This window comes from Corvus cornix, chromosome 27 (genome assembly GCF_000738735.6).
Source record: "Corvus cornix cornix isolate S_Up_H32 chromosome 27, ASM73873v5, whole genome shotgun sequence".
In the NCBI taxonomy this organism is placed as follows: Eukaryota; Metazoa; Chordata; class Aves; order Passeriformes; family Corvidae; genus Corvus; species Corvus cornix.
The window spans coordinates 3,813,444-3,837,998 of record NC_046355.1 but is presented as its reverse complement, the minus strand read 5'-3'; the positions used below and the strand labels follow the sequence as shown (position 1 = coordinate 3,837,998).

Below are 24,555 nucleotides of genomic sequence, written 5' to 3'. Positions count from 1 at the left end.
ATTCCTGCTGGTTTTATGGAAATCAGGAGGCTGGAACTGCCTGTGCTCACTGACCCTCAAGCAGATTTACCTTTGCTTCCGGTGTGACTACTGGCTTTGGAGGGAACTGCACCTCAGTAGCTTTCAGGATTGTGTTCTCCTGCAAAATATCCTGTTGTGACTGGTTGTGACCGAAGGGCTACCAAAAGAAAGAAAAAAGTTGTTAAAGGTTGGTGACAGGCATAAAGAACCCGTAGCTCTACTGTTTCTCATCACCTGACATCAGCATTTTTCCAGGCAAGCAGCCCACAACTGCTGGGAAGGTGCTGTGGATACCAGAGGACCAGGACGCATTGCTCCCACACTCAACTGAACAAAAGGGATCAAGCTGGAACACGTCTGGCTTGGCCAGCAGGGATCTCCAGCTGCTTCCAGACCTCATGGGTCTGTTACAGCATTTGTCATCCATCTGAGCCGGCAGAGATTCACCCACTCATCTCTGCTGGGCTGGTTCCATGTGTCTGACTGACAGCACTGAGCAGCACATGTGTGTCAGCCCCAGCTTCCACAACACTTGGGTACCAGGGTCTACTGAAAACAAGAGCCCATGGAATCCTTTCTCTTCTCCACCCTCTCTCTTCTGTTGTCATAAAAAAATCTACCTTTTCTCGTGACAAATCACCTTTTCCTGATGCACACTCTTCCCTTTCAAAAGCCACCCTAAAAGCTTCTAAAGTGGGTCTACTTTTTTTTCCCCCTGAACACTTGCAGCCATCAAGAGCAACAAAGACTCAGGGCATTGAAAGTATCACAGCCAAGACCAGACCAAAAACCTCAGACCATGAATGACACACCTGCCCTGCCCAAAAGGGCCTCAGTGGGAACATGCCCAGTGGAAAGAGATGTTCTACAGAATGTCTTTTCTGAAGGAAATGCCAAAGGTAAAGCACAACACAGCCTAGTCTATGCTCCCCACTTCCATTAGCATGGGCTCTGCCCTGAAACTGATGGCAAGGAGACAAGGGAGCACATTCTAAGTCTGTGGAGAAGGAAGCAGAAGCCTGGGCTGCCTCCAAAAAGGTTTGCAAAACACCACTAGGAAAAGGAATTAAGCACCTTCTTACCTTTCTGCCATAGAGACACTGATAGAAGATGACTCCCACTGACCAGACATCAACTTTATTTGAAATCTTTGGAGGTTCTTTCCCAACCACAAAACATTCTGGTGGCAAATACCTGATTAGAAGGAAGCGATAAGAAGTTATGAACAGCAGTTTCAAGTATTTTCCATCATTTCCTTTAGAACAGAAGATTCTATGATGAAATACTGGCCTGGGACTCAAGGGTCCCATTTCACTCCCGTGCATCTCTGGGCCAAGATCACCAATGGCTGGCTACTCCTTCTGGGAACAGTGATCCCAAGGACTCTCCAGACACTCGTGTTCTGAGCTAGTTCAGCACAGTCAGTTTCTTTTCACCACCCATTCTCTTTTACCTTCAGAACTGCTATTTGCTGTTGAAAGGGCTTGGCCAACAATTCCACAATGAAAGCACACAGCCAAAATACATATTTTTAGAAATACAACCCCATACGCCATGTCCCAGTTAAAGACACTCAGCTTCACTCAGGGTACAGCTAGTTTCATTTTTAGGAACAGAACAAAGCTGTACAACACAGAATGCCCCAACAAATGTTCTGATGCCCATGGTGACAGTCTGCAGCTTGGGTGACATCTGAGTCACACTCGGTGGCACTCACCAAGGGTCTGCTCTCAGCCAAGGGTGATACAGTGACACTTGGCACAGAAGATAAAAGAATTGCTGAAAACACGACACTCAAGTGAAGCTCTGGCTATAGACAACACTGTGAGTTTTACATCTTTTTTGAGAGCTAACTATGGATTTTCACCTCCTCATTTCAGAGGAATACTCTTTTCATCTTCCTGATGCAGCACCTGAATTTCCAAATAGGTACAGTATTCCCCTTGCTCTTGTTTAAGATGCGAGACAGAGCCACTCTGGACTGTGAAAGAGCAGCCAAGCCCCACTCTGGAGCTCGCTATCTCAGCAGCATATGCAGCTTTTCACCAACCCTTTGAATATGAGTGGGTTTTCAAACACTGACCTACTGAACAGTGAAATGCTGCCAGCCTCAAAAGGAGCTGTGTGACAACAAGAGCAGTTTCCAGGGTCTCAAACCTCCAGTGTGTTAAGCTGTCACAGACAATGGCAGCACACACAGAGCTGACACACATCCAAAGCTGTTTATAAACTGTTCTTGATCTTAACTTGCAAGTGTCCCAGGCATCGCTTACCAGTAAGTACCAGCCCCCTGCGATGTCAGCTCCATGCCATCAACTGAGTTGTAGCTGTCATCGTCCATGATTTTGGAAAGTCCAAAATCTGTGATTTTTATCTCTCCACATGCAGTACCATTGACTAGAAGAATGTTACCTAGACAAAGGAAGGAAAACGCCCTTAGGATACACATTTAGCAAGAATAAAAATGCATTGAGCCCTGCACTGCACAAGGACAAGGGACCTACAGTGAGGTGCACCAGATGTTTTAACTCTCAAAACCCTGAACTTCAGAGACAACTGGAGACCGCCAAGTGCTAGAGCTGATCTGCTCATCTTGAATGACCCAGTGACCTCATATTGCTTGGAGCCTCCAGATCCTGAGCCCTGTTAGCCAAATGAGCTTCAAGCCCAGCCTGTTTTGACCCCTCCCAAAGGTCCCGTTGGACGGGCAGGTCAAAAAGGAGGATTAAAGAGAGAAGTACACATACAGAGTTATGACTCATTCTGCCCAGAAGTTCTGACTTGCCCTGTCCTCTCAACATTCCAGAAACTCTCCTTCCTGGCAGTGCTCCCCAGTGACTTTCTAAGCTCAAAAAGGACAATTACTGCTTAGGCAAGAGACTTTTGTAAACCCATCAAGAAGTCAGATCATCACTGTTTTTCTCCAAGCCTACAATAAAGTAGCAGAACCGTGTGTGATGGCAGTGGATGAATCACAGCTCTAGGCAGCTGCAGGCAGAGCTCAGACAACTTGGGAACAGCCAGGGAGGAAACGGGGTCACTACAACCAGTGCAACAGCACCATCTCCTGTACACATTCCTCGTGCTGATGCAACAAACCACATCACAAACCAGTTACACAATGATGATGAGGTGCCACCAGTACAGGGAGACAAGCCAGGGATAACTGCCCAAAGAGACGGATGAATTTACTGGACTAGAAAAAAAGCTATGTAGCCAATATGCATCATCCCAAAACAGAGCATTTCCATTTTCCCCCTTGTGGCTCTGCCCCAATGGTAGAAGGAAAATATGCACCACCATTTGGGGAGGATCTTCTTCACAGCAGATGTAACTGAATTAACTCAAAGGCAGACCTGAGCAGTCTGACTGTGTGTCGTCAGCTTTGGGAGCTGTCACACAATATGAAAAAAAGAACATTTCAAAATTAGCTTCTGCCATCAAATTTTCAGCCAGATGATTACAGAAAGAATAAGCCAGAAGAATGGGAACATGAAGCACAGCAGTAATGGTAGGAACCTTTATGAAGCAATAACAGAAACTTGCAACAGCAGAATACAAGCAAGACATTAAGAAAACGAACACAGCCACTTCAGGGTTCAAGGGCTCATTCTTAACAATGTTACACCTCTTTGTTTTATGTTGCAATTCCAGGAGACAACATCCTTTCCACATTTTCCAAATGTTCTGTGCATTTTATGTTTTTTTCTTGTTGCAAGTTAGCTTTCCCAGGCAACCCTGTCTTCTTTTTGCTGTCTGACCAAAGGAAACTTCCTCATATTACTTGTAACCCATTACATTTCCTTAGCATCCTTAAGCATGTCAGCACAGCATACCTGGTTTAAGGTCATAGTGTATGATGGGAGGTTTGATTTCATTTAAGTATTTTAAAGCATTCACAATCTGCATGATAATGGATCGTGCCTCTTTCTCTGACATTAGCTTGTGCTGTTTCAGGTAGAAGTCCAGATCATTCCCCTCACAGTATTCTAACACTGTACAAAACCTGAAAGAAAAACATGAGTTATTGCAATTAAGGCACCTGATAGAAACCAGAACACTTTGTTACTGCTTGTCTGTAACTCACCTATTTGGCCAATATTTAAATTAAGAGTCCCTCAGCCTCTTAATCCCTTTCTAGAAGTAAGCTACCAGGAGCACAGGCCTCAATGCTCAACAATACAAAGGTCAGAGATCCCCCATTAAAGACCCAGAGGCTGAAAGCTGTATCAGCTGTGGCATTTGCCCAGGGCCAAGAGCAGGATTTACCAGTAAAGCACCACATCTGACAGAATACACCACACTGGTTTGTGAGCTGGAGTCTCTAGAAAACCAGTGTATGCTGGAAGTACACCTTGGTTATCTCTGCAGTAAAGTCTAACATTGGTGTGGACACTTTCTGGACTCTCCTGGAGAGTTTTAAATACTTTGCCTTTAGTGAATAGCTCAAACCATGGGAAAGGACAGAGCAACACAACTTACGAGTCAGTATCCAGTGAGAAGTAGTCGTATAGTTTAACTATTCGAGGGTGATCCAGTTCTTTGTGAATTCTGTACTCTCTACACGCATGTCTGAAAACAGCAAAGTCTGAGCATTAGTCATACAAGTGACTTAAGTCTAATTTCTCCAGATACTGAATCCAGACATACCACACAGCATCCAGCTTCAATCAAGCCCATGCACGTTCCTCAGACAGCTTCAGAAAAAGCAAGTGAAGGAGGAACTGCACAGAACAGATCTTGCAAATCACAGAACCAGAGTGCAGCTCCAACCCTGGCAATGCTACAAAATAACTCATCTTGATTAATAGTACTGCTTGCCAAAATAGAATAATCTCATAAATCCTTAAGAGATCCAAGATAGCTGAATACAAAAATCAGCAAGTTCTAGAAGAATTCCATGACGCTTAGCCGCCTAATTTCCAGGCTTCAAATTCAGCTTGGTTTGTCCCAGTGACTTGTTGAGGAATTAAGAACACAGCTTTATCTTGGAAGTCCTATGGAGAAGGCTCAGCTGTCACTCTGCAGAATTAGCTAACCCATGGCATTAGGGAGCAAGAGTTACCAACAGCAAAAGGCTTCCAGTAAAGAATTTCTTCCTAAAATTTAATTTAACCCTGCTTCTCTGTCAGGTTGAAGCCATTCCCCCTTGTCCTGTCACTCCAGGCCCTTGTAAACAGTCTCTTTCCAGCTTTCTTGCAGGCTCCCTTCAGGTACTGGAAAGACACAATTAGGATCACTTATTCTAGGAAACAGGGAGGGGGATGACTTCCAGGGAGCACAATGCAGGTGTGTAACCTGAAAGATGGGCAGGAAAAACCATTTCCCACGAAACTGCTTGAACATTTCAGAGGGAAGCCACTTCAGCACTTTCCCCACAGAGCTGGTGCTTTAAAATGCAGAGCCACATGGCTTATACAAAACTCTCTGTGTGTATGCACACATTTAGAACATTTCTAATCTGACCAAAACTTCTGCAAGTAGCTACTGGGACAGAAAGTAGCTTTTGAAATGTGGCAAACACAGGAAAAAATTGGCAGCCTGTTCACAGGCACTGGATAACCAAATGCAGGAGGAACCGGAAAACACGTCTGGCTGCTTTACAAACTCACTTACTTGTGATAGTTTTCTTTCTTCTCATCCCTCCAGTTCTTATTTAACTGGTGTATTTTCACAGCTACATATCTCTGTTCTGTTAAATCAAATGCCTGCAGAGAGAAGAGCTGAAAATCAGTAGGAATCATAGGCTCAAGTTAACACTGCAAAAGCTGACAAGCTCTAATAAACCAATATCCCCACCCAGGAAATCAGCATTACAACATAGTGAGGGAAAGCAAACCCACATTTTTATGTAGTAAGTTTCACTAACGAATTTAAGCAACTCTGGAAACAACTGAATATTCTGTGCTTCGATCTGACTTCCCCACAGAATCTAACTCACGCTGCATTGATTTTGACATTTTACTACCAGAGCTACAAAGGGACCAGGAAGACCAAATGACCAAAATATAGACAGTTTTTATCCTGGGAAAGACCCTGCCATTATTTCCCAAAGTCCAAAATTCATTTTCTACACTTGTGTTAATAAAAAAAACCCACCAAAATGCAGAACATTTTCCAATGCTTTGTTTCACGCATGTAGCTCAGCTTTCCAACTTGGAGTATAATGTTTCAGCACATAGAAAAGCTGGAGAATTCAATGGCAGAGCTGTGTGATCCTGTGCTTTATTCTTACCTCCACTTTTTTATTATTTAAACAGTCTTTAAAGAATGGACCTCTGAAATTGCACTCAAGGAGCAATGCAGAAATCTTCTACCTTGCCTGAGAGCAGCAATAGCTCATAATTTCCAGGACAGGACAAAATGCTGCGGTAAGCAAACAGGCATAATGTGTGTTCATCTCAAAAGTTGTCTACTTAATTCTTAATGCTTAATAGATTGGCCAAGACCCTGGAGAAGAAGGGCTAAGCATTTCTTTGTTTTAATAACAGTTATAACTCTTAAGAGCAGGCAGGTAGGAAACATTCATACCCTCTTGCTTTCATCTGTGGAGCCAAAACTTTCTGCTTAGTCAGCAAAGGAGCTCAAAGTACTTGCACACAGCTCACACTCCTTTTTTCCCCCCCATCTGAACAGTCTAGTCCCCCTTAGTTTAGGCCCCCACTGTTGTGCTGCATCAAAATAATAAAGCACCACGAAGTTTCCAATATTTACATTGGCACAATTATTTCCATTCTAGCCAAATTCAACATGAATTCAAAACTTCTGAGTACAGATAGGGAATATTGAGAACTGGAATGGCTCTAAGTGAAATAGTCAAATAGCAAGTACCAAAGCATCCCAGGTCTTGGCTGTCAAGAGTGCTGACATACCAGGAATCCTCAGCTCTAAGGAATTCCCAACAGTACACACACACACTGCCCCCCCCCCGGTCTGCTTTTTCAGAGGGTAAAATGAAGACACAAGAAACAAAGCTTTACACCCCCAGGAAGTACAGGCTCTGCTCTTATTGTTCGAGCTATTTTCTCTTGTTTACAGAGATGTTCAGACTTGCTGTGCCATCTCAGTAAGGCTTAGCCACTGCAGGTATTTGTACGTAGAATTTGAAGAAACAAGTGGTTTGCTTCTCTGTCCTAACAAAAATTGAAGACTTGGTACAACATTTTTTGACACACATTTGAAGGAAATTTGACCTCTGAGGACAAGGCCAGCGCCTGAAAATCTCAACTCTGATGTCTAATGCAAGCCAGATGCACCATGAGCTTTGTCCTCCCTTTCTCCCTCCATAACCCACACAGCACTGAGAAAAAAAGTGTAAAAATTCTGCTTCCCGCAGATCCAGATTATGCCAGATTGCCACTTCCAAGTTACCTTATATACTTCACTGAAGCCACCTCTACCCAGAAGATGTAGCAACAAATATCTATCATTTAGCGTTGGATGGTCTTTAAATCTGGTGAGAAAGACAGTTTGAGAAGACAGAAATAATGAAATCCTCTGCACAATAGATCACAGCTACTTCACAGCTAAGAAACAACGCTTTCTCTTTCAGAGAAATATTACAATCGTGTTAATGACCGACACATTTGATGCTATTTGATCACTCTGCATCAATGAAAGACTATTTAATGGTACCTTGATGCACTTGGAAGCCTTTGTCTTACAGAACTTCAAACTATAACTGTACCACCTCACAATCAAGTGACTATTGAGTTTTAACATCAATTTTAAAAGGATTAAGTGTTTCCCATTATGAAAAGATTGTTTCTCATTATGAAGAGAACAAATAAAAAATAACTTTAAGTTCTCATCCCTGAATCCCATGTACTTACTGTGAATTATCTTCATTGTGTATCCTTTTCAATTCCCTGATGTGCAGATTTCTAACCCTCTCTAGCCGTTCCAGCTCTGCCTGGATCTCTGCTTCTTCCTGCACAAGGAAAAACCAAAAGGAAAACACAACACTCTGTAAGGTACTGCAGGTAGTGTTTCCACCTGATTTATGGAAACACAAATGCAAATCCACTTCTGAAGAGGTTATTGGCACAAAACTTGTCTGGGAGATCAGAGAGATGGTCAGGTTCAATTCGCAGTCAGGTGGCAAGTAACAGGAATGAAAACTGACTGGGTAATTCTGTTCACACCTACACAGACAGGAGGAGACACATCTTTACACCTCCTTGTTTCTAATGCTTTCTGTAATTAAGAAGCCTTGTTGCTGTGGTCTTGCCCCTTCCCTGAGTTAGTGCTACTGCAGCTGTTTTTGAAGGAATTTCAGTTTTGGTGGGACAAGAGAAAGAAGACAGCCTCAGCAGTAAGAGCAGGGATGTCATGATGCCAATGTGAGATGGGGCAGCGTCTGGACAGGATGGGAAGTGTGAGAGAATGACATTATGTTCTACTAGTGGTAACTGCTCAAACATGTCAGAGTGTTCCTCAATGCCATGTGGAAGTTCTGACATAGTGTTTGTCTAGCTGCAAGTTCTGGTGCCCTCAAAAACAACATGAGAATGAATTCATGTCACTGTGGCCAGGGCTGCAAACCTCAATTCAAACGTGCTCCCTGAGCAGTATAATTTGTGTATGTGACTCAGGGGACACCATTACCCATCTGTCTTGTGACTCTGCTCCTTCCCTTTCCAACTGGTTCTATTTTTAGACATAAAGAATGAGCCAGTTTCCAAAAGTGGAGAAGGATAAGCGCAGCTTCAGACAATGCCACGATCCCAACACATTACTTCATTTTCCATTAAGGTCCATTTACAAATGGATTCCTCCATTCCAGGGTGCCAACGTTTCATGCCAGCATACATGGACCTGCAGTTAATCCCCTGCAGCCATGTGAGAGCTGTGCAGCCAGCACGCCTGCAGCATTCCCCTGCCCGTATCACTTCTCTTTGTTCACAGGTCAATAAAGCATAATGGGCAAACTGCCAGCAGATTCCAGGTGTGCAGTAACTTTCCCTTCCACAGAAAATAACAAGGAGTATGGAGGCATTAATGAGGCCTTGCATTCTGCTTGTGTGTCAAGATTACAGGAGAAAAACTAAATGTAGAGCTGGAGCACCACCTGAGAAAAGAAGCAAGCACTCCAGCAAGATATTTGCTTCCTCTTTGGTTCACTTCCAAAAGAAAACTCCTTGGCCTTAGCAGAGATCACACCTAACCAGGAAATGGCAAAAGATACCTACTTTTTGTCCCAGTATTTCATCTGTTGAAGTGTCCCAGAAAACTTATTTATAGGTCACTGCAATCACTTTCAAGGTAACCAACAGCTTCTCTAAATATAACCTCACTTGCAGGTACAGTTCCTACTGAGGCCAAGGTATTTGAGAACAAATGTGCATTGCAGCTGCCTGAACAGGACTGGTTTGCAACAGCCCAAGAGATTTTATTGGACTGATAACGTTGGTTACTCAATATTGCAAAGAACTGCAAAAGTCTTTTGACTGTTGCATTTTTTTGTTGTGTTCTCATAATTTTCTCCCCTTGGTCCATTCCTTGCTGTTCCCCCATGTCATGCACATTCAGAGTCCAGCACCAGGCAGGTCACAGTGACAGAAGATGTATCAAAAGAGCAGAACTCTGCATGAAATCCTAACTGTAAGGACACAGAAATCTATTTATTGAAGCAAAGAACATCTTTCGTGAATACCACCACACTGAAAAAATTATTACAAAATCGAGGCTATCCCTTCCAAGCACAAAACCGTCTTGATGATCAAACAAGCAGTGACCTCTACAGAGAAATGCTCTCGTTCACAGAATACTGCACAAAAAGCCTTTGCTGCAACTAGTTCTTACCTTTTTAAGATGACCTAGTCGGAGTTTGAAGATTTCCTCCTGTTCATGGTATTCTGCTAATGTTAACCTGCATAAAAAAGAGAGACTCAACACATTAGGTTTCAAGATGTGATAAAGTGAACAATCTGCAAATACACATTGTCAGTGGAAGTAACAACTCCACAGAGTAAATCAACAGCACGAAATTTTTAGATAAACTCTGCAATCTGTATTTTTTAATAATCAGTCTAAAGGAGAACAAAACCTTAAATCTCAACAACATACATTAATTTCAAATCCAAGTCCCTAATAACACCTATCTAGGCTACTGATTGACTTTTAACTACGACAGCTAAACCATAATCTAAATATAGAAAAGTGAACCCCAAATATTCCACATCTTATTTTTCCATGTAAAGTTTGCTTTACTGATTCATTTTCAAATTTTTCTTTGTAACAAAAGCTGGATAATTTCAACACATATATTCACTCTGAGACTAGAAGCACACCTGGCCACACAGCCACTGTAAACAGAGCAATGACCTGGGATTCAGAACTTCTTCCTGTTTCATGTTCTGCCAAGTGGCTTCCAGGGAAACCTTGGGAAATTTACTTTATTGTATTTTTGACTTCACATGTACTTACGAGAAGCAATGGGATAAGGGGAATAATCCCTATTTTATTGATAGTAAATGATGTGCGAAGTTTCTGCTCTAGGTGGTTGGTAAAAAGAAGTTTCATAACATTTTCAATGTCTTTTCCACGCCAAGCGTGCCACGTAGGACAGAGGCAAAGCACAGCCTTACACTAAAACAGTGACAGAGCCAATCACTTGTGAAATACAATGACACGCTGAGATCTTTAGGATTAGAAAAATGAATCACTATATTAATTGTCTCATTACTACCAACAAGGAATTTGGTAAAAGCATCCCATGTGAACATAAAACTATGAAGCCCTTATCAACTGCATCTGTTCACTCCGTAAACAAGATCTGCACGTGACAGCATACAAATATCTTTTTTTAAACCTAAACTGAGTTCAAAGCATATCCCAGGAGGATTCCTGTAAGAGCAGTTATGCTCTACCACAGTACTTCACACAGGGTTAGTGCAGGAGGCCTCCAGAGCATCAACACCTCAACTTCTTTCAAGGGGGGGCCGAGTCCTACATCCGTGCAGGGAGACCTTACTCAGTACATTGAGATGAGGGAGCATTCATCTCATCAAGTGCTCCTCTTCAAATGCCCCAGGCTTCCCTCTGTTGATAATGCAGAGTCCATGTACTTGAAACAAGGCCTAAAGCAGTTGCCACCCGATAAATTTAATGGAAAACTTGTAAGCCAAGTTCCCTATGAAAGAATCTTGAGCAGAAGGAACTACTTATTACAAATTAAAGATACATATAAAACAAAGCCAATACCAAAAATGGTCACATGTTGTCTCGTTTCAAATAAAACTGCTGAGGGCCCTGAGCTGGACTTGATGGTCCTTGGGAGTCCCCTCCAACTCAGGATATTCTGTGATTCTATGACTCTAATTTGCACACGCAGCCTGAATTTTAATTAGATTCAGATAATCTAAAAGACCGTCCCAAGAGTTTAGGTCTTTGTGATTCTGTGATTCTTTGGTTGCTGTTGCTGTGTAAGGAATTAAGAGACAATTGAATAAACCAGCAACAAGGTTTGCACATATACTCGTGCACAAATAAAAAACACCATCAATCAGTCCATTCATTAGGGCAGAGATGTAACGAACACCACCAGGCTAACACTGCCCAAAACAGCCTGTCACAGCAACCACCACAAAAATCAAGGGGGCTCTGAGACAAACACCGTCCTGTTTCACAGAAACATGCTGGAAACCCCCTACCTACCCCTAGTGCTGCCCAAGCTGCCCTAATGAATCTCAACCAGCCCCAGCAGATTAATCTTCCTGAATGAAAATTCTTTTCTCATTCACAGGCTAGAAACTCATTTTGGGAGAGCTTGTGTTTAAATTCGCATCACAGGACCTTCTTCTCCTTTTTAAGACACAGCAACAACCATGAACCAAAGAGGAACCAAAAATCAAAAAGGAATTTGGCTGTCTGCTTCTCATTCAACTTTTAGAAATGTTTATATTTAAATTGCCTAAAAGTCAGCCTCTTATGTAAGAGTTCCACAATGAAAAGCCTCCCTCCAGAAGTCAGAAAATTTTGTTCCTGATACACAATGGTCCAACAAATGCACTTACTGGATAACTAATGATTAAGCAAGTAGTCAGTCCAGTTGCTACAGCTGACTTTCAAAAATCCCAGTGTTTTCACATAAGCTACAACAATCCACATGAACCATATCCACACCCTGGCAAGCAGTTTTTATCAAGCACATGACAAGAAGCTTTTCTAAACCACAAAGATACCACCCTGAAATATATCAGTGAAGAATGATAAACCAGCAAGAAACAGAGAAATAGACCCGGGAGCCCAAGAGGTTTCCTAGCAGAGCATGGTAAAGCTGGATTATGCCAAGGCAGGCTCACAGCACAAGCAGAAGCATCACAGACATGACAAGGACTCCCAGGGCACATCAGGACCTGTGCTGCCATGTCTCCAGAATAAGCCACACTACAGCTGCACCAGACTGCTGGAGAGAAAGAATTCCACAAAAATGGGGAAAGCTCATCCTGCCTTTTGGAAGTGAAAGGTTACCACAACGAATAGCAACAATTCTAAATATCCATGTACAGACATTCCATTTGCTTCTCCCAGCTCAAACCTGGCAATACAAAAAGAGGACTTAAAAGTTTTATTTAGTTCTTTTCAGGCTCCCTTGGCCAGAACGAGGGGGGAAATGTCTCCAATCAACTTAGTTATTTGCAGGAAGCACCCAGTGCTCTCCACCACAACTCACCTGATCTGCAGGTACCTGTATCCCATTTGGGAGCTGAGGGCACCCTAAATATCAGGATTCACCCAGACTTCTGCCATCTTTGCTGAGACTGCGAAGGCAGTGGGAGCTTTTGCTTCACATGCCCTTTTAAAGATCAAGACCAAGAATTCAAAGGGCTTCCAGAACTCTGAGGTCAAGTCAAGCCCAGGAGATTTAATAACGAAAAATGAAAAATGTCAATGAGAGTTATGGTATTAACCTACAGCAATAAAATGAAGTCTATAAAGGGAACCAGGAGAAGGCAGGGCTAAATCTATAACTAAATGTATTTCCAACCCACAGAAACTCCTGAAAAAATAATGTTTTAAATTTCTTTCGAGACCCAGCTTTACTCTAGAAGAATATCAAGTCTCTTAGAGCATCAGTAATTTCAAAAGAGGCAGGGGAAAAAAAATAAAATCCATGAGAAGAGTAGCACTTCCACCATTTCCCTGAGTCACATATGTGTGAAGAACTGTTTTGGAGAACAGGCCAATGCTCAATGCACTGTCTCTATAACATAGAGAGCATCTTATTCCTTTAGCATCCCAAATGAATTATTTCAAAACTCTTAACTCAGAATTCTCCACAGTAAACACACAGATATCAAAAAAAAAGCACCATAGATACCCTGCTACCAATATAAATTCTGAACTTGCAACACTAAAGTCAGACCCCACTTTTCAAACCTGACACAACAGGAATACTAAAAACATTACTGGACTCATAAAAAAAAAGCTAATCTCATACAAAGTCTGGACTCAGCAATGATCCTTCTTTCACTTCAATGAAAACTATTTAGAACTGGAGCCAGATGTTGCTGAATGCCAGGCTAATTCCACAACATTCATTTGTGCATGGAGTGAAGCCTGGAGGCAAGGGCAAGATTCCATTTCCCAGGAGAGATTTTGTGCTCTAATCAAAGCATGTGGCTTTGCCACGCACCAAGAAGGCCACAGAACCTACGTTTCATTTTCTGCTCCGTTGGTCTTGTTCTTGCGCTGCTTCTGCTCGGTGCTTGCTGGAGGGGTCTGGCCCATCGCCGGGGGCTTCCGCTTTGCTAACATTTTTCGTTGTCTTTCTATTTCTTCCCGCTGTGAATTTATCCTTTCCTGTTGCCTGAAAAGCAGAGAGGAAAAAAAAAAACACGACACAGATAACTAAGGGTGTGCACTTGGTTGTCTTCAACATCTGTTCTTACCAGATTGGAGCCATGAATTTCAAATCAGTTGTACTTGTAAGATTTGTAACAAAATATTTTTGTACAGAAAAGTGGGATGTGCCAAACATGATGAGTCAGAATTTTAAAGGTATTTTTACACAAAATGGGATTTTTTTCCTGGCTCACAGAAACCCTTCAGTAAGTAAAAGGTTTAATCCATGCAGAGGACATCCAAAGGAGTTGTTAACCCCACAGAATCCCAGGATCCATGGCAAGTCACTAACTTTCCACACACTTTTTCCTAGAAGCCTCTGTTCTAAATCTCAGATTTTCCTGGTAAAACTATTCCTGAAGTCTGGCACTGTTTGAGAAAGTATCCTTACACTTCAAAAGTACAGTTAAGCTATCCTAAATTCTCTGGAATATAACCAGCACCATTCCTGATTTCACTAAGAAACCATCTCTCTCCCAAGACAAAAAGACTATCTTGAAACATTTTACAGTGATAAAAGCACTCTTGAAATTTCAAGTCTGAATGACCTAAACATTTGCAGACCTAATTCCCCCTTAAAAAGGGACTGAGACTGCAGGTAAGTATTCCAGAAGTATTTTTTCTATGTCTTACAGCACAAACTAAGGAAGAATTACGAAGTCCTTAATCTGTGCCTAACAAGAGCTGCACCTCCCTATCACTACAGAAGAGTGTTGTGATTTTAAAGGATCACACATAGCTCTCTAGTGCAATTAATTTGCCAAGTCCTACTTAAAGGTCTAGGCCAGGTGGGAATTGGCTGGGTATTTCCATTAACATCCTGCATAAAGGGTCTCTGATCTTCATTTCCAGGTTTCTGCAGCCCCTTTGATCACTGTTACCAGAAGGCAAAACAAGTTAAATAGTATGGATTTTCTCTTTCAAGCTTCTCCACTTTCTACTTTCAAAAAAAAAAAAAAAACCAAAAAAACAAACAAACAAAAAAAAAAAAAAACAAACAAAAAAACAAAAACAAACAAAAAAAGCAAGCTAATTAGCCTTCTTTGACTAATATATGCAAGGATGCAAATCAAATTGATTCACTCAGGATGTATGTGAGATTTTGGTCCACCCCTCCATCCCAAGCACTACACAGCCAGGTGGGTGCACTGAGGATTCCCAACAGGTAACAACAGTTAGCCCAAAGGCCAACTCAAACCATTCCATTCCAATTCAAGTCTCTGGAAGTTTCAGTGGAAATGGATTTCTCACTTCAGTGTGAATAAGTTCCCCATTGTCAGGAGTTCCTATCTGATCCTTCCATGCATCAGTCACACCATTCTCACATTCTGACGTGCAAGACATCACACACAACTGTTGGGGTTTTTTTCCATTTCTTCCTCTGAAGTTAAAGACAATCCTGTTTGTCCTCACTTGATGAGGTTCTGGAAGGCATAGCCATCTGTCCACTGCTCCGTGAAGGATGCGCCGTGCCGCACCGTGGTGAAGTGCCCCAGCCTCAATCGATCCTGCATGCTCTTATCTCGGCATGCCATCTTCTCCTGCTTTGACTGAAAGCAAAATAAAGCCACATAAAAATACAAGCCATAAATTACTAGCTAAGGGCTGTGCTGCGTTTTAAATCACCACCAATTCTTACCACTTTCTATTATTTCAGTTCTGCTTATCTGAAACCCAGCTGAATATCATTGATCAAGTTATTGCTGGTGCTTTGCACTGGTCTGACAGGCGTTTGTTCACCTCCATCCTGACATTTCAGCCTCACTCTTCCCTCCTGATGACTGCCTGGGCAGCTCACCCATCCTATGATCAGCTGAAATCAGCCTGGCAGTAGGATTAGAACTATCCCTTTGTATCAGTAACTTAGCTAGACTGCAGGCCCAGCTCTGATCAGACCCTTATTCAGGAGATGAAGAAAGAAAACACACCTTGAATCACTATTAAGACTAAGATACAGTGATCAGCCAGCTCAGTCCTAGCCTTGTACCATGTCCTGAAGTGACACAATCTCAGTTAGGTCACCACTCTGGAGAAGGGAGCCCTGCTCAGCCAAGAACAATCAGCTCTGTGACGAAAATCAACTCAGACTGCATGTCTGCTACCAGCCAGCACCTGGGTAGTTTTGCCCATCCAGTACCCACAAACAATAGGTGTAACTGGCCAACAGGTGAAAGAGCAATCAAACCCCCACACTGTTTAACCATCAGGAAAGCTGGACATCTTTCAATACCGAAGCAGGCTGGATGCTGGTGAACAACAGCCTGGCACTGGCCCCAGTGTGTTGTTTTCAGTGTTACACAAAGCAACGATCTCCGACTTTGCTGTTTGAAAGAACAGAGCATATCTGCAACTCCACTGCACAATGGGACACTGCTCCTGCATCCCCAGAGCTGCAAGGAGTTGCTTTTCAGGTGTATGGGTTTCCAAATCAAGCAATGCCTGCTGCATTTAGAGCTCTTTCTCTTAGGCAAGAGATCACTCTGACACTGTGCAAAGTGACCAAATCTGAACCACTTCAGTCTTTGGATTACATTCCTTTTTGCAGAGAAATAATTCATGACAGAATTCCAGTTATCTTTTATCACTAAAGCAACAGGAGCAGGTTTTTACTGTTAAGAAGATAGAGATGCTTTCAAGGACATGAACTGCAGAGATGTCCCCTGCTCACCTTTTCTATAAGAAGCTTCTTGCTCATCGTTACACATCGATTCAACCGCTCCTTGTACTTCTCCAGCATCTTTTGCTGCTCGTCTATCTGCCGTCTCAAATCACAGTTGGCCTAAAAGTGAACAGAGGACAAAGCCTGTGACTTTAAACCACTCAGAAGAGGCAAACTAAGCATCACTTAGGAAGAAGTTTCTCCAGCTAGCTGTGGGGATCAGATTAAAGTCAGCAAACCAGCAGGATAAAAGAACAGGTTTTGTTTAGCAAAACATCCAAGACAAACTCTTAAATTTTTAACTCACATCTTAACACCCCTCTAGAACAGGGAAGTTCTGTCATCCTGGTTTACATGTAAGGAACTAAGGTACAAAGAGAATAAAGACAAGCAAAAGTATTTTAATTTTTTTTTGTTGTTATTAAACATTTAAGACCTTGCCACAGCTACCAAGCCTCAAAATAGCTTAGTCGTTGCTGGACTATCCTCCGTCTTTAGCCACAATACTGGCAGAGGAAAAGGATGGGGGAACTCCCTTTGTACTTTCAGTCAAATCAGCCCCTCTACACAGACTGCTCTCAGTGGCAGCTGCTGCTTCACACCACCACAGCATGCAGCAGGACTGTATGTGCAACCACTTTCATTAACAGAGTCAAATTTAACCACTTCCCTTCCAACTAGTAGTCTAGTAAAAACAAAATAATAATAATAATTTAAAAAAAAAAAAAAAAATCTATTTCCTGCTTCATGGATTGTTTCCACAAACTCACATGTGCCCCGTGTCTCCGTAAGCTTGACTGAGCTCTTTCAGGTGCTGAGACCACACACACAAAGCCTTCCCTCTACTCCCTTTAATGTCCTTTCTAATGCTTTTCAACACTTCTCAAGAGCTGCCTCTCCAGCTGATGAAAGCTAAGTCAATTAGAACTCCTCCATTAAGACAAGATCCTTGATTAGAAGGTATTTATCTTTTATTGACGAATACTAATGGGTTAAGAGCTTCATCCTTTTGGTTTGGCCAAAGCATGTTCTCATCTCTATACAGGCCTCTGACTCTCCTGAATGAGCATTTCAGAACATTACTTCCCAGGCTACTGAGAGGCTACTGGACATGCTGCCAAACAAAAGGCAGAGTCAGCTCCTCAGAACTTAGAAGAGGGGAGAACTGGGTGGAGGGAAAAGGGCAGTGGTGGAGTCACCATCCCTGGAAGTGTTCAAAAAACGTGCGGATGTGGCACTTGAGGACATGGTTTAGTGAGAACGTGCTGATGGTGCTACACTGATGGTTGGACTTGGTGATCTTCAAGGTCTTCTCCAACCTTAAATGATTCCATGATTCTGTGAATTCTGCAGAGAAACCTGTTAGGTTAGCCAGCAAAATACACAAGTGTGCAACAGATCACAGGGAGGCCAGCACTGCTGAAGACACAAACAACTGAGCTACAACAACTCTGCGCTGTATATGCCCAGACACTGCCTAGATTCAAGCAGGCCCACAGTGTCTACAAGCCAGACAATTACCCTGCAAGCAAGGGACAACCAGAGTTACCACAGTATCCACAGGCCAGACAATTATCCTGCTGGTAAGGGATCACTGGATTTGTTTTACCTTGCAACTATTGGTTCTACAGCTGGTGTACAAGCCCCTGCTCTGCAGCCTGGCTGGCACAAGCATTTTAAGTACATTTAAATAGCAGCTTTTAGAAGAGTTGTCCCACTTTAAATACTTACTCTTAATAAGTCATCTATCCTCCCCTCCTTCTTCTCCAAGTCAGAGTTCTTACTGTTTTCTAGTGCAGATATTTTTTCCATTGTGAGGTCAGACTGTAGGGAAAAATCACCATAAACCACATTTAAGACAAATGGATAATGTTTCAAATAACCAGCACTAATGTCCCAGTGTAACCTGCTCTGATCTGAACTGCTGCGTCTTTTGAGAACTGATCCCCTGCATCCTGGCAGTCAGAGGAAGAATGTTCTCCATTATTCATTTTGTTGTTGCATGGTGGGCTCCTCCAGCACAGAAGGTGCAGTCAGCCAGCACAGAGCTCTGAAGAGCACAAACTGGTAACTCTCAACAGCCTAAAATATCCTCGGTGTCCTGCGAATTTTACATTTATAGTTGAGTTTTGCACACTCTTTGGTGGTCTCTATGCAGGAGAGCTTGTAAAGAAAAAAGGCTTAAGAAAAAAAAACCCCACCACATCAAATCCCAGCCCTCAGCTGGAATATCAAATTTATGATCTTTCATGAGCACAGACAACCACCTGCAGACAAAGACAACACCTGTGGGGCTCTAAAGTGGTCCTGTGACAGATAACACAGGTCTTCATTTTAAAATATTATAACAGATTGACAGCAAGAGTATTGGGCACAAGCTTTTGTTTCTGATAAACGGATGTATTAGTACCCACTGGGGACAGGAGCTTTATAGTTCTTGAGTGAAAACTATCTGGAAAGTTTTATGGGGTGTAGCACATCTCAAATACCTTCAGTGAAGCAGTGAAATGAGAGTTATACCCAGGAACAGAAGACACACACTATATTCTTCAAACATTTCAGATTCAGCACTCCAATTAAAGGGTGGGGAAGAAAAGGTGAAGGAGTCAGTATGTACATGAACACAGCATCTAGAACAGCCAAGTCAACACAGAGGAAACTCTCCAGAACCGCACACACAGATTTCACACTTGTGGCTAGCAGGCACCTATTCTGTTTCTGAGAAGAGATTGCAGAGACTTACCTGTGGAGTTATGTAACTGTTCTCCAAATTTCAAGCTTGCCTGGAAGCCAGCACCATGGAGTAAGAGACAAACTTGGCTGACTGTTGCTTCCTGACATATGCCCAGTATGGAAAAGCTCAAACAGAGCACCTGCCAGCATGGCACATCATGCAAGATGGGCCTAAATCCCAAGAGACAAAGAGGAGGCCTGGGCAGGTCACCTCATCTCTGCCTCAACTTGGTTCATGCTTCCTGCCTGCAGGAAAAGCTTTGCCATGGGAGGCACCATGCAGGATGTCTGTGCAGAACCTGGTGCAGCTGGTGGCCAAACAGCAGAAAGTGTCTTTAGTAAGTGACTGTTATTTCACTTAGACAAGTGCACAGACATGCTTGCCCTGTGTCAGAGAAAGTCAGGATACGTGCTCTTACATGTGACTTCACCCCAAGTCACCTCAGAGCACTCAGGCCCTAGCACTGACTGAAAACACTGAGGAAGTAACATCATGCTGACTTGCTTTTGGCACTGCCACAAGTGATTCAAGCTGGGGATCACTGAAGTTGATCTATTTTTTAACTTTATCAACTCCAGACAGGCTTGGAAGGGAAAAACCAAGAATGTGTACACGTCGTCATCATGCAACCAAACATTTTCCTAGATTCTTTCCTGCACATGTATGCTCCACCTAGACCTCTGGGGAATATCATGAAGCTAAATACTGGCAGATAGCTTGCTCAGATAACATCTTGCTAAGAACATGGACCTTGTGGGCATGTTAAGCACAGAAGAAAATAAAAACACCTTGTTCCCTCCAGGCAGGACCACTGTTTTAAGCACGGGTGTTGGGACAGCCAAGACTGACATAATCTCTGGCAGGTTCTTGAGTTGTGGCATCATTCTCACACACATACCTCTCCATGCACTGTCAGGAAACAGGCATCTTCCCAGACCAGCATTTTAACAACACAGACAACAAATGCAACCCTAGTGACACAACAGAGGCCAGACTTGAGCAAGTGAGTGCCCCCAGAGGGGGATTGCTGTCCTTGGTGAACAGAGAACTTGTACCACCTGCAGGGTTAATGGAGAATGGACCTTCCCAGCAACAAAATCACCTCTGACAGAGACTGGTGAGGAAATGATTGTTTAAAAATTGCTCAAGGGAAGACACAAAGAGATCTGAGATGAAAAACCAAAGAAGATTAAAAGCAGGCTTGGAGAAGAAATAAACCAGGTGCACTGCAGATAAAGCTGGGCCCCCTGGTAAGCAACAGAAGATGACACAGCTAAAAGAATCTCAATAATTTAAAAGGTACCCAAAAGATAGCAGTACAGTCAGAAGAGCTACTCCTCTTCTTGACTCCAGGTCAGTGAAGTTGCTGGGAAGCACTTTCAGGAACACACCATGTTCCACCTTGACAGGACAAACTATTCCATGAGTGAACACTACAGAGGTCAAAGAGCTGCCAGCCAGACTGTGGCTATTGGTACTGTAAGCAATGTGATGCACCATGGCCCAGCGCTTGAACAGACCCAGTGCTTGAACAGAGACATTCACAACTATCACTCAGGTTTCCTTCACACCTTCACTTCCAGAGAGAGGAAGAACACTGAGGATACAACAGAGCAGAAACAGAGCTGAGGTGTTCCTCTCCCAAGCACAATCACACACAGCTGATGAACTGCCCACAGCACTGACACAGAAAAGCTTCAGTAGCAGATTGGACAAAGTCCAGCAGCAGCAATTGAAAACATTCTTTACAGGATGAGGAACAAAGCTCAGAGCAATTCACTTCACTCAGTAGTTACAGATGGAGTTGGGAATACTGGCTTTTCTCACTGGAAACATCATGTCCACTAGCAGTGGCACCCTCTAGCACAGCGGACAAGCTGCATTGAGCTTCAACCTCACATCCAAGAGCTATATTGTCTAGTGAGCTATACCTGTGACTGTTTGTGCTGGATGGAAATCTGTTTTTGGGAGGTGCAGGAATGCTCAGTGTTCCCTGATCCGGTAGAAGATGGGCTGCCTTGCTGGGCCTGTAAAAGAAAGTTGTGTATTGTTACATGTCCCCCAGCACGACCACCAGTGCCCGTGCAGATACATTCATCTCCACACCGGAGCTGCAGCCTGGCCTGCACCACACTTTCATGTTCAGGTTTAAGGATGCTCTAGAGATTCAGTTCAGTAAAACTAGAGCCAGTTTCTTCCAAGAAGCCTGACCCAACCTGCTGAAGACAAAGCTTTTAAAAGCCTGATATAATTCACGGCAGCTGAGATTAAGCAAGGCCAAACCAAACACTTCTCACAACAAAACTATACTTCTATCTTTTGCTTTTCTCCATCTATTGGATTATCCTCTCAGATGACATAATTCTGATCTATGTAAGATTTTGAGCTGCTAACTTAAAACTCACACCCATTTTATTAAACAAGCAAAGCCTGGGACCTAGAACTCTTCACAAGGAAGATGAACTTACCAGAAGGTGATAGACTGAGGTCAGCAAAAATGAGGCTGCACTTGGGCAGAAAACCTTCAAATTCCCCATCCCTTAACTAGACACATGCCTTAGGATTCAAATCTTTTCAGAGCTGCTCACCGAGACAAAAGTAAAACAGAGGCCACCTCCCCTCTGTGCCAGCTGCTCATTCTCTAGCCGCTGCTTCGCCAGCATCACCGACATCAGCGTTGGCAGAGCAGAGTGTTCCTCCTGCGGCTCCTTGGCTGCGCTGCCGTCTACCCCATACAGCGGCTGCTCCACTCGCCGCTGCAACACAGTCAAAAAACAGACAATGAACTACTTTTTTTTTTTTTAATTAAAGAAAAAAGTGATTCTCTGACTCTGCCAAAACTGTTGTCAGTGAAGCAGCAGCTCAGGAATGAGCAGGCAGCATGGTGAGGATCTGATAACTCAAACAGGACTCCTGCAGTGATTATTCCAACAGCAGACAGCAACAAGGAAATGAAGTTAACAATTAAGAAAAACCCTAACAAATGAACACCCAGGACAGAATTCCTTGTCAGTTAACACATCCTCTTCCTTTGCAAATACATGTGCTTCAGAGTCAGTGGAGCAAAACAGATTGCAGGTCCAAAAATCTACGTTGGGATTTTGGTCAATGCATTCACAATTATATTTTTTTATGCTTCTTAAGGACTCAAACAGCCAATTCCATGATACACTGCTATTCTGGTGAAGTAAACTGAGTCAGCACTGCTAAATGGCAGCAACCTAACCATGTCTAGGACCCAGACATCAGGATAAGCTCACTTCTGTCATTACAGCTGGGGCCCATCTCCTGCAATGTAAGCAAAGTACTACTTCATTCCCAAAATCCTTTAAAGGTCCATTACATCTCTTAAGGGCCAGCTCCTTTCTCCTGCAGTAGGTTAGTTTTCCAGCTGTGGTGGAGGAACTGGGTTTAGCAACAAGAATCATCTGAGCTACACTGATTACAGCACACAGCATCTCAATGCCTTGGCTTCCAAAGCCACACCATCACTGCTAAAACTTGGCAGCCTGGGTAATAATCAACCAAGTCCTTCCAAGCTCTAACTCTGGGCCAGGCAAATGCCTCCGAGAAAGCAAACAGTCACGTCAGGCTTCAGTTTTTCTCAAAAACCTTAATTGCAACCTGTTTTCTGGCTAACATTACCAATTTCAAGAGTGTGCTTCCTTCCCCAAAAGAATGCTTGTGCCTGAGAGTGGCCTCGCAAGAGTCTCAAGACCTGCAGATCATTCTGATCAAATGAGGAGTGAGACAATTCAAATCAGCCAAGAGATTTGAAGAGTAGTAGTAACATCCTGAAGCCATTACAATTCCTCTGCAAGTTCTGATTGCAGAAATTTTCCAGTACAGTAGAGATTAATTCAGGTCTGGAGGAGGTTTGTATCATGTGAAAGACATTTTAACACTCTGCTTCCTTCCAAGATCACACTGACACCTGTAATGGCTAAGACACTCAGCGTTCATCTCCCCATTTCTTTGGGGAATAGATCAAACCATTGACATTCAGTTTGTAAGAAGAGGAGGGATCTTGCAAGGGCCCAGAATAGTTTGTTATGAATAAGCAAATATCAGGTTTAGCTGCAAGAGTAAAGAACAGAAGATAAACACAAGCACCTGTGTAAGGAGAGAGAGACAAACTGGCCTGGCTGAAACTAACTGTGACATCAATATTCACCAGAAATACTCTGTTCAACTTTTACCTACTCAACACATAGTGTAGAAGAAGAAAACCAAAGGAAGAATCCACTTGTCCCATTGTGGGCTATCTAATCTGCTGGAATAAAGAATTGTCCCTAATCCCTCACACATCTGCAACATTCAGAGATGGTATTTCTTCATTAACTTCTCTTATAAGAGATGTATTAGTGAATTAATACATGATAGGATGAAAGTCCATTCAATTAATAGGATATATTTTAGTTTTTAGAAGCATTAAAAAGTATCTAGAAGCATATGTGAAGTTCTCCCTTCAAGCAGCATTACAAAGCTTCTGAAATCCAGCAACACATGGAATTCTGAGCAGAGTGTTCAGTGTTGGGGTTTAGTTAAGTATATTCAGGAACTGCACAGAGGTCTCTGCAGAATAACAGAATTACTGAAGACTTTGCATTTGGCTTTGGGAATACCAACCTTTCCCACAATGTCTCCAGACTTTTGTGACACTCAACAAATGCTGAAAATTTTTAAAGAGGCCCAGCCAAAGGTCAAAACTAAAGCTCAGGCAACAGAGCCTCTGAATACTGCTTTGCTAGTTGCAACAAGTTTTTTTAGCTGCTCTGTCCTAAAATGGTTTAAAAATACTGGTCACTTCTTCACATCCAGACCTCACAGAAATGCTGCAAGTAAAGTGGAATTACACGTCAAAAAACAGCACCAGCTGTGCACGTACACACATTTCTCTGCAAACTTTTGCTAATGCCTCTTGCAAGTCATGTGCACACGAACAGAAGTAAAACGCCTTCCCAAAATAACCGCGGTGTGAACATTGTTCAGGATACCCAAGGGGTCCAATCAAGATCAGAATATCCCTGACTAGTGCTGCACAAACACACAACATACTCCCAACTCCATGGAGAAGTTCATGTACTACAATAGAACACAGGGTAACTAACGGGTCAGCTCTACCTTCATTAAGGACCATAATCCCTCTGCACCCACACAGCATGTTAAAAACATTCATCCTGTACAATTTAAGCTCAGATATTCATGTCAGCTACAGCTGGACTAGCGACTGTCCCAGGGTCCTAGACATGGCTTTGCTTTTAGAACCCAGTTTCAGATTTAAAATGGAGAA

General features: G+C 42.8%; 1 protein-coding gene across 7 annotated transcripts in view; it reads right to left on the bottom strand.

Annotated features, from left to right (window-relative positions):
* Nucleotides 1-24,555, bottom strand: part of TLK2 (tousled like kinase 2) — a 43,152-nt gene that overhangs the window by 3,028 nt on the left and 15,569 nt on the right. For 5 of the 7 annotated variants that reach the window (XM_039565728.1, XM_039565730.1, XM_039565729.1 and 2 more), the window contains 15 exons: nt 21,851-22,018; nt 21,194-21,289; nt 18,260-18,352; nt 16,538-16,648; nt 15,283-15,419; nt 13,682-13,834; nt 9,826-9,892; nt 7,854-7,951; nt 7,393-7,474; nt 5,638-5,729; nt 4,504-4,593; nt 3,858-4,027; nt 2,295-2,433; nt 1,104-1,215; nt 71-178 (listed from right to left, as the gene is read on the bottom strand). In XM_039565728.1, coding sequence (XP_039421662.1) covers nt 71-178; nt 1,104-1,215; nt 2,295-2,433; nt 3,858-4,027; nt 4,504-4,593; nt 5,638-5,729; nt 7,393-7,474; nt 7,854-7,951; nt 9,826-9,892; nt 13,682-13,834; nt 15,283-15,419; nt 16,538-16,648; nt 18,260-18,352; nt 21,194-21,289; nt 21,851-22,018 — 1,716 coding nt within the window. The remainder of the gene's footprint in view (nt 1-70; nt 179-1,103; nt 1,216-2,294; nt 2,434-3,857; nt 4,028-4,503; nt 4,594-5,637; nt 5,730-7,392; nt 7,475-7,853; nt 7,952-9,825; nt 9,893-13,681; nt 13,835-15,282; nt 15,420-16,537; nt 16,649-18,259; nt 18,353-21,193; nt 21,290-21,850; nt 22,019-24,555) is intronic. The other 2 variants (XM_019279939.3, XM_019279940.3) reach the window with 2 other exon arrangements.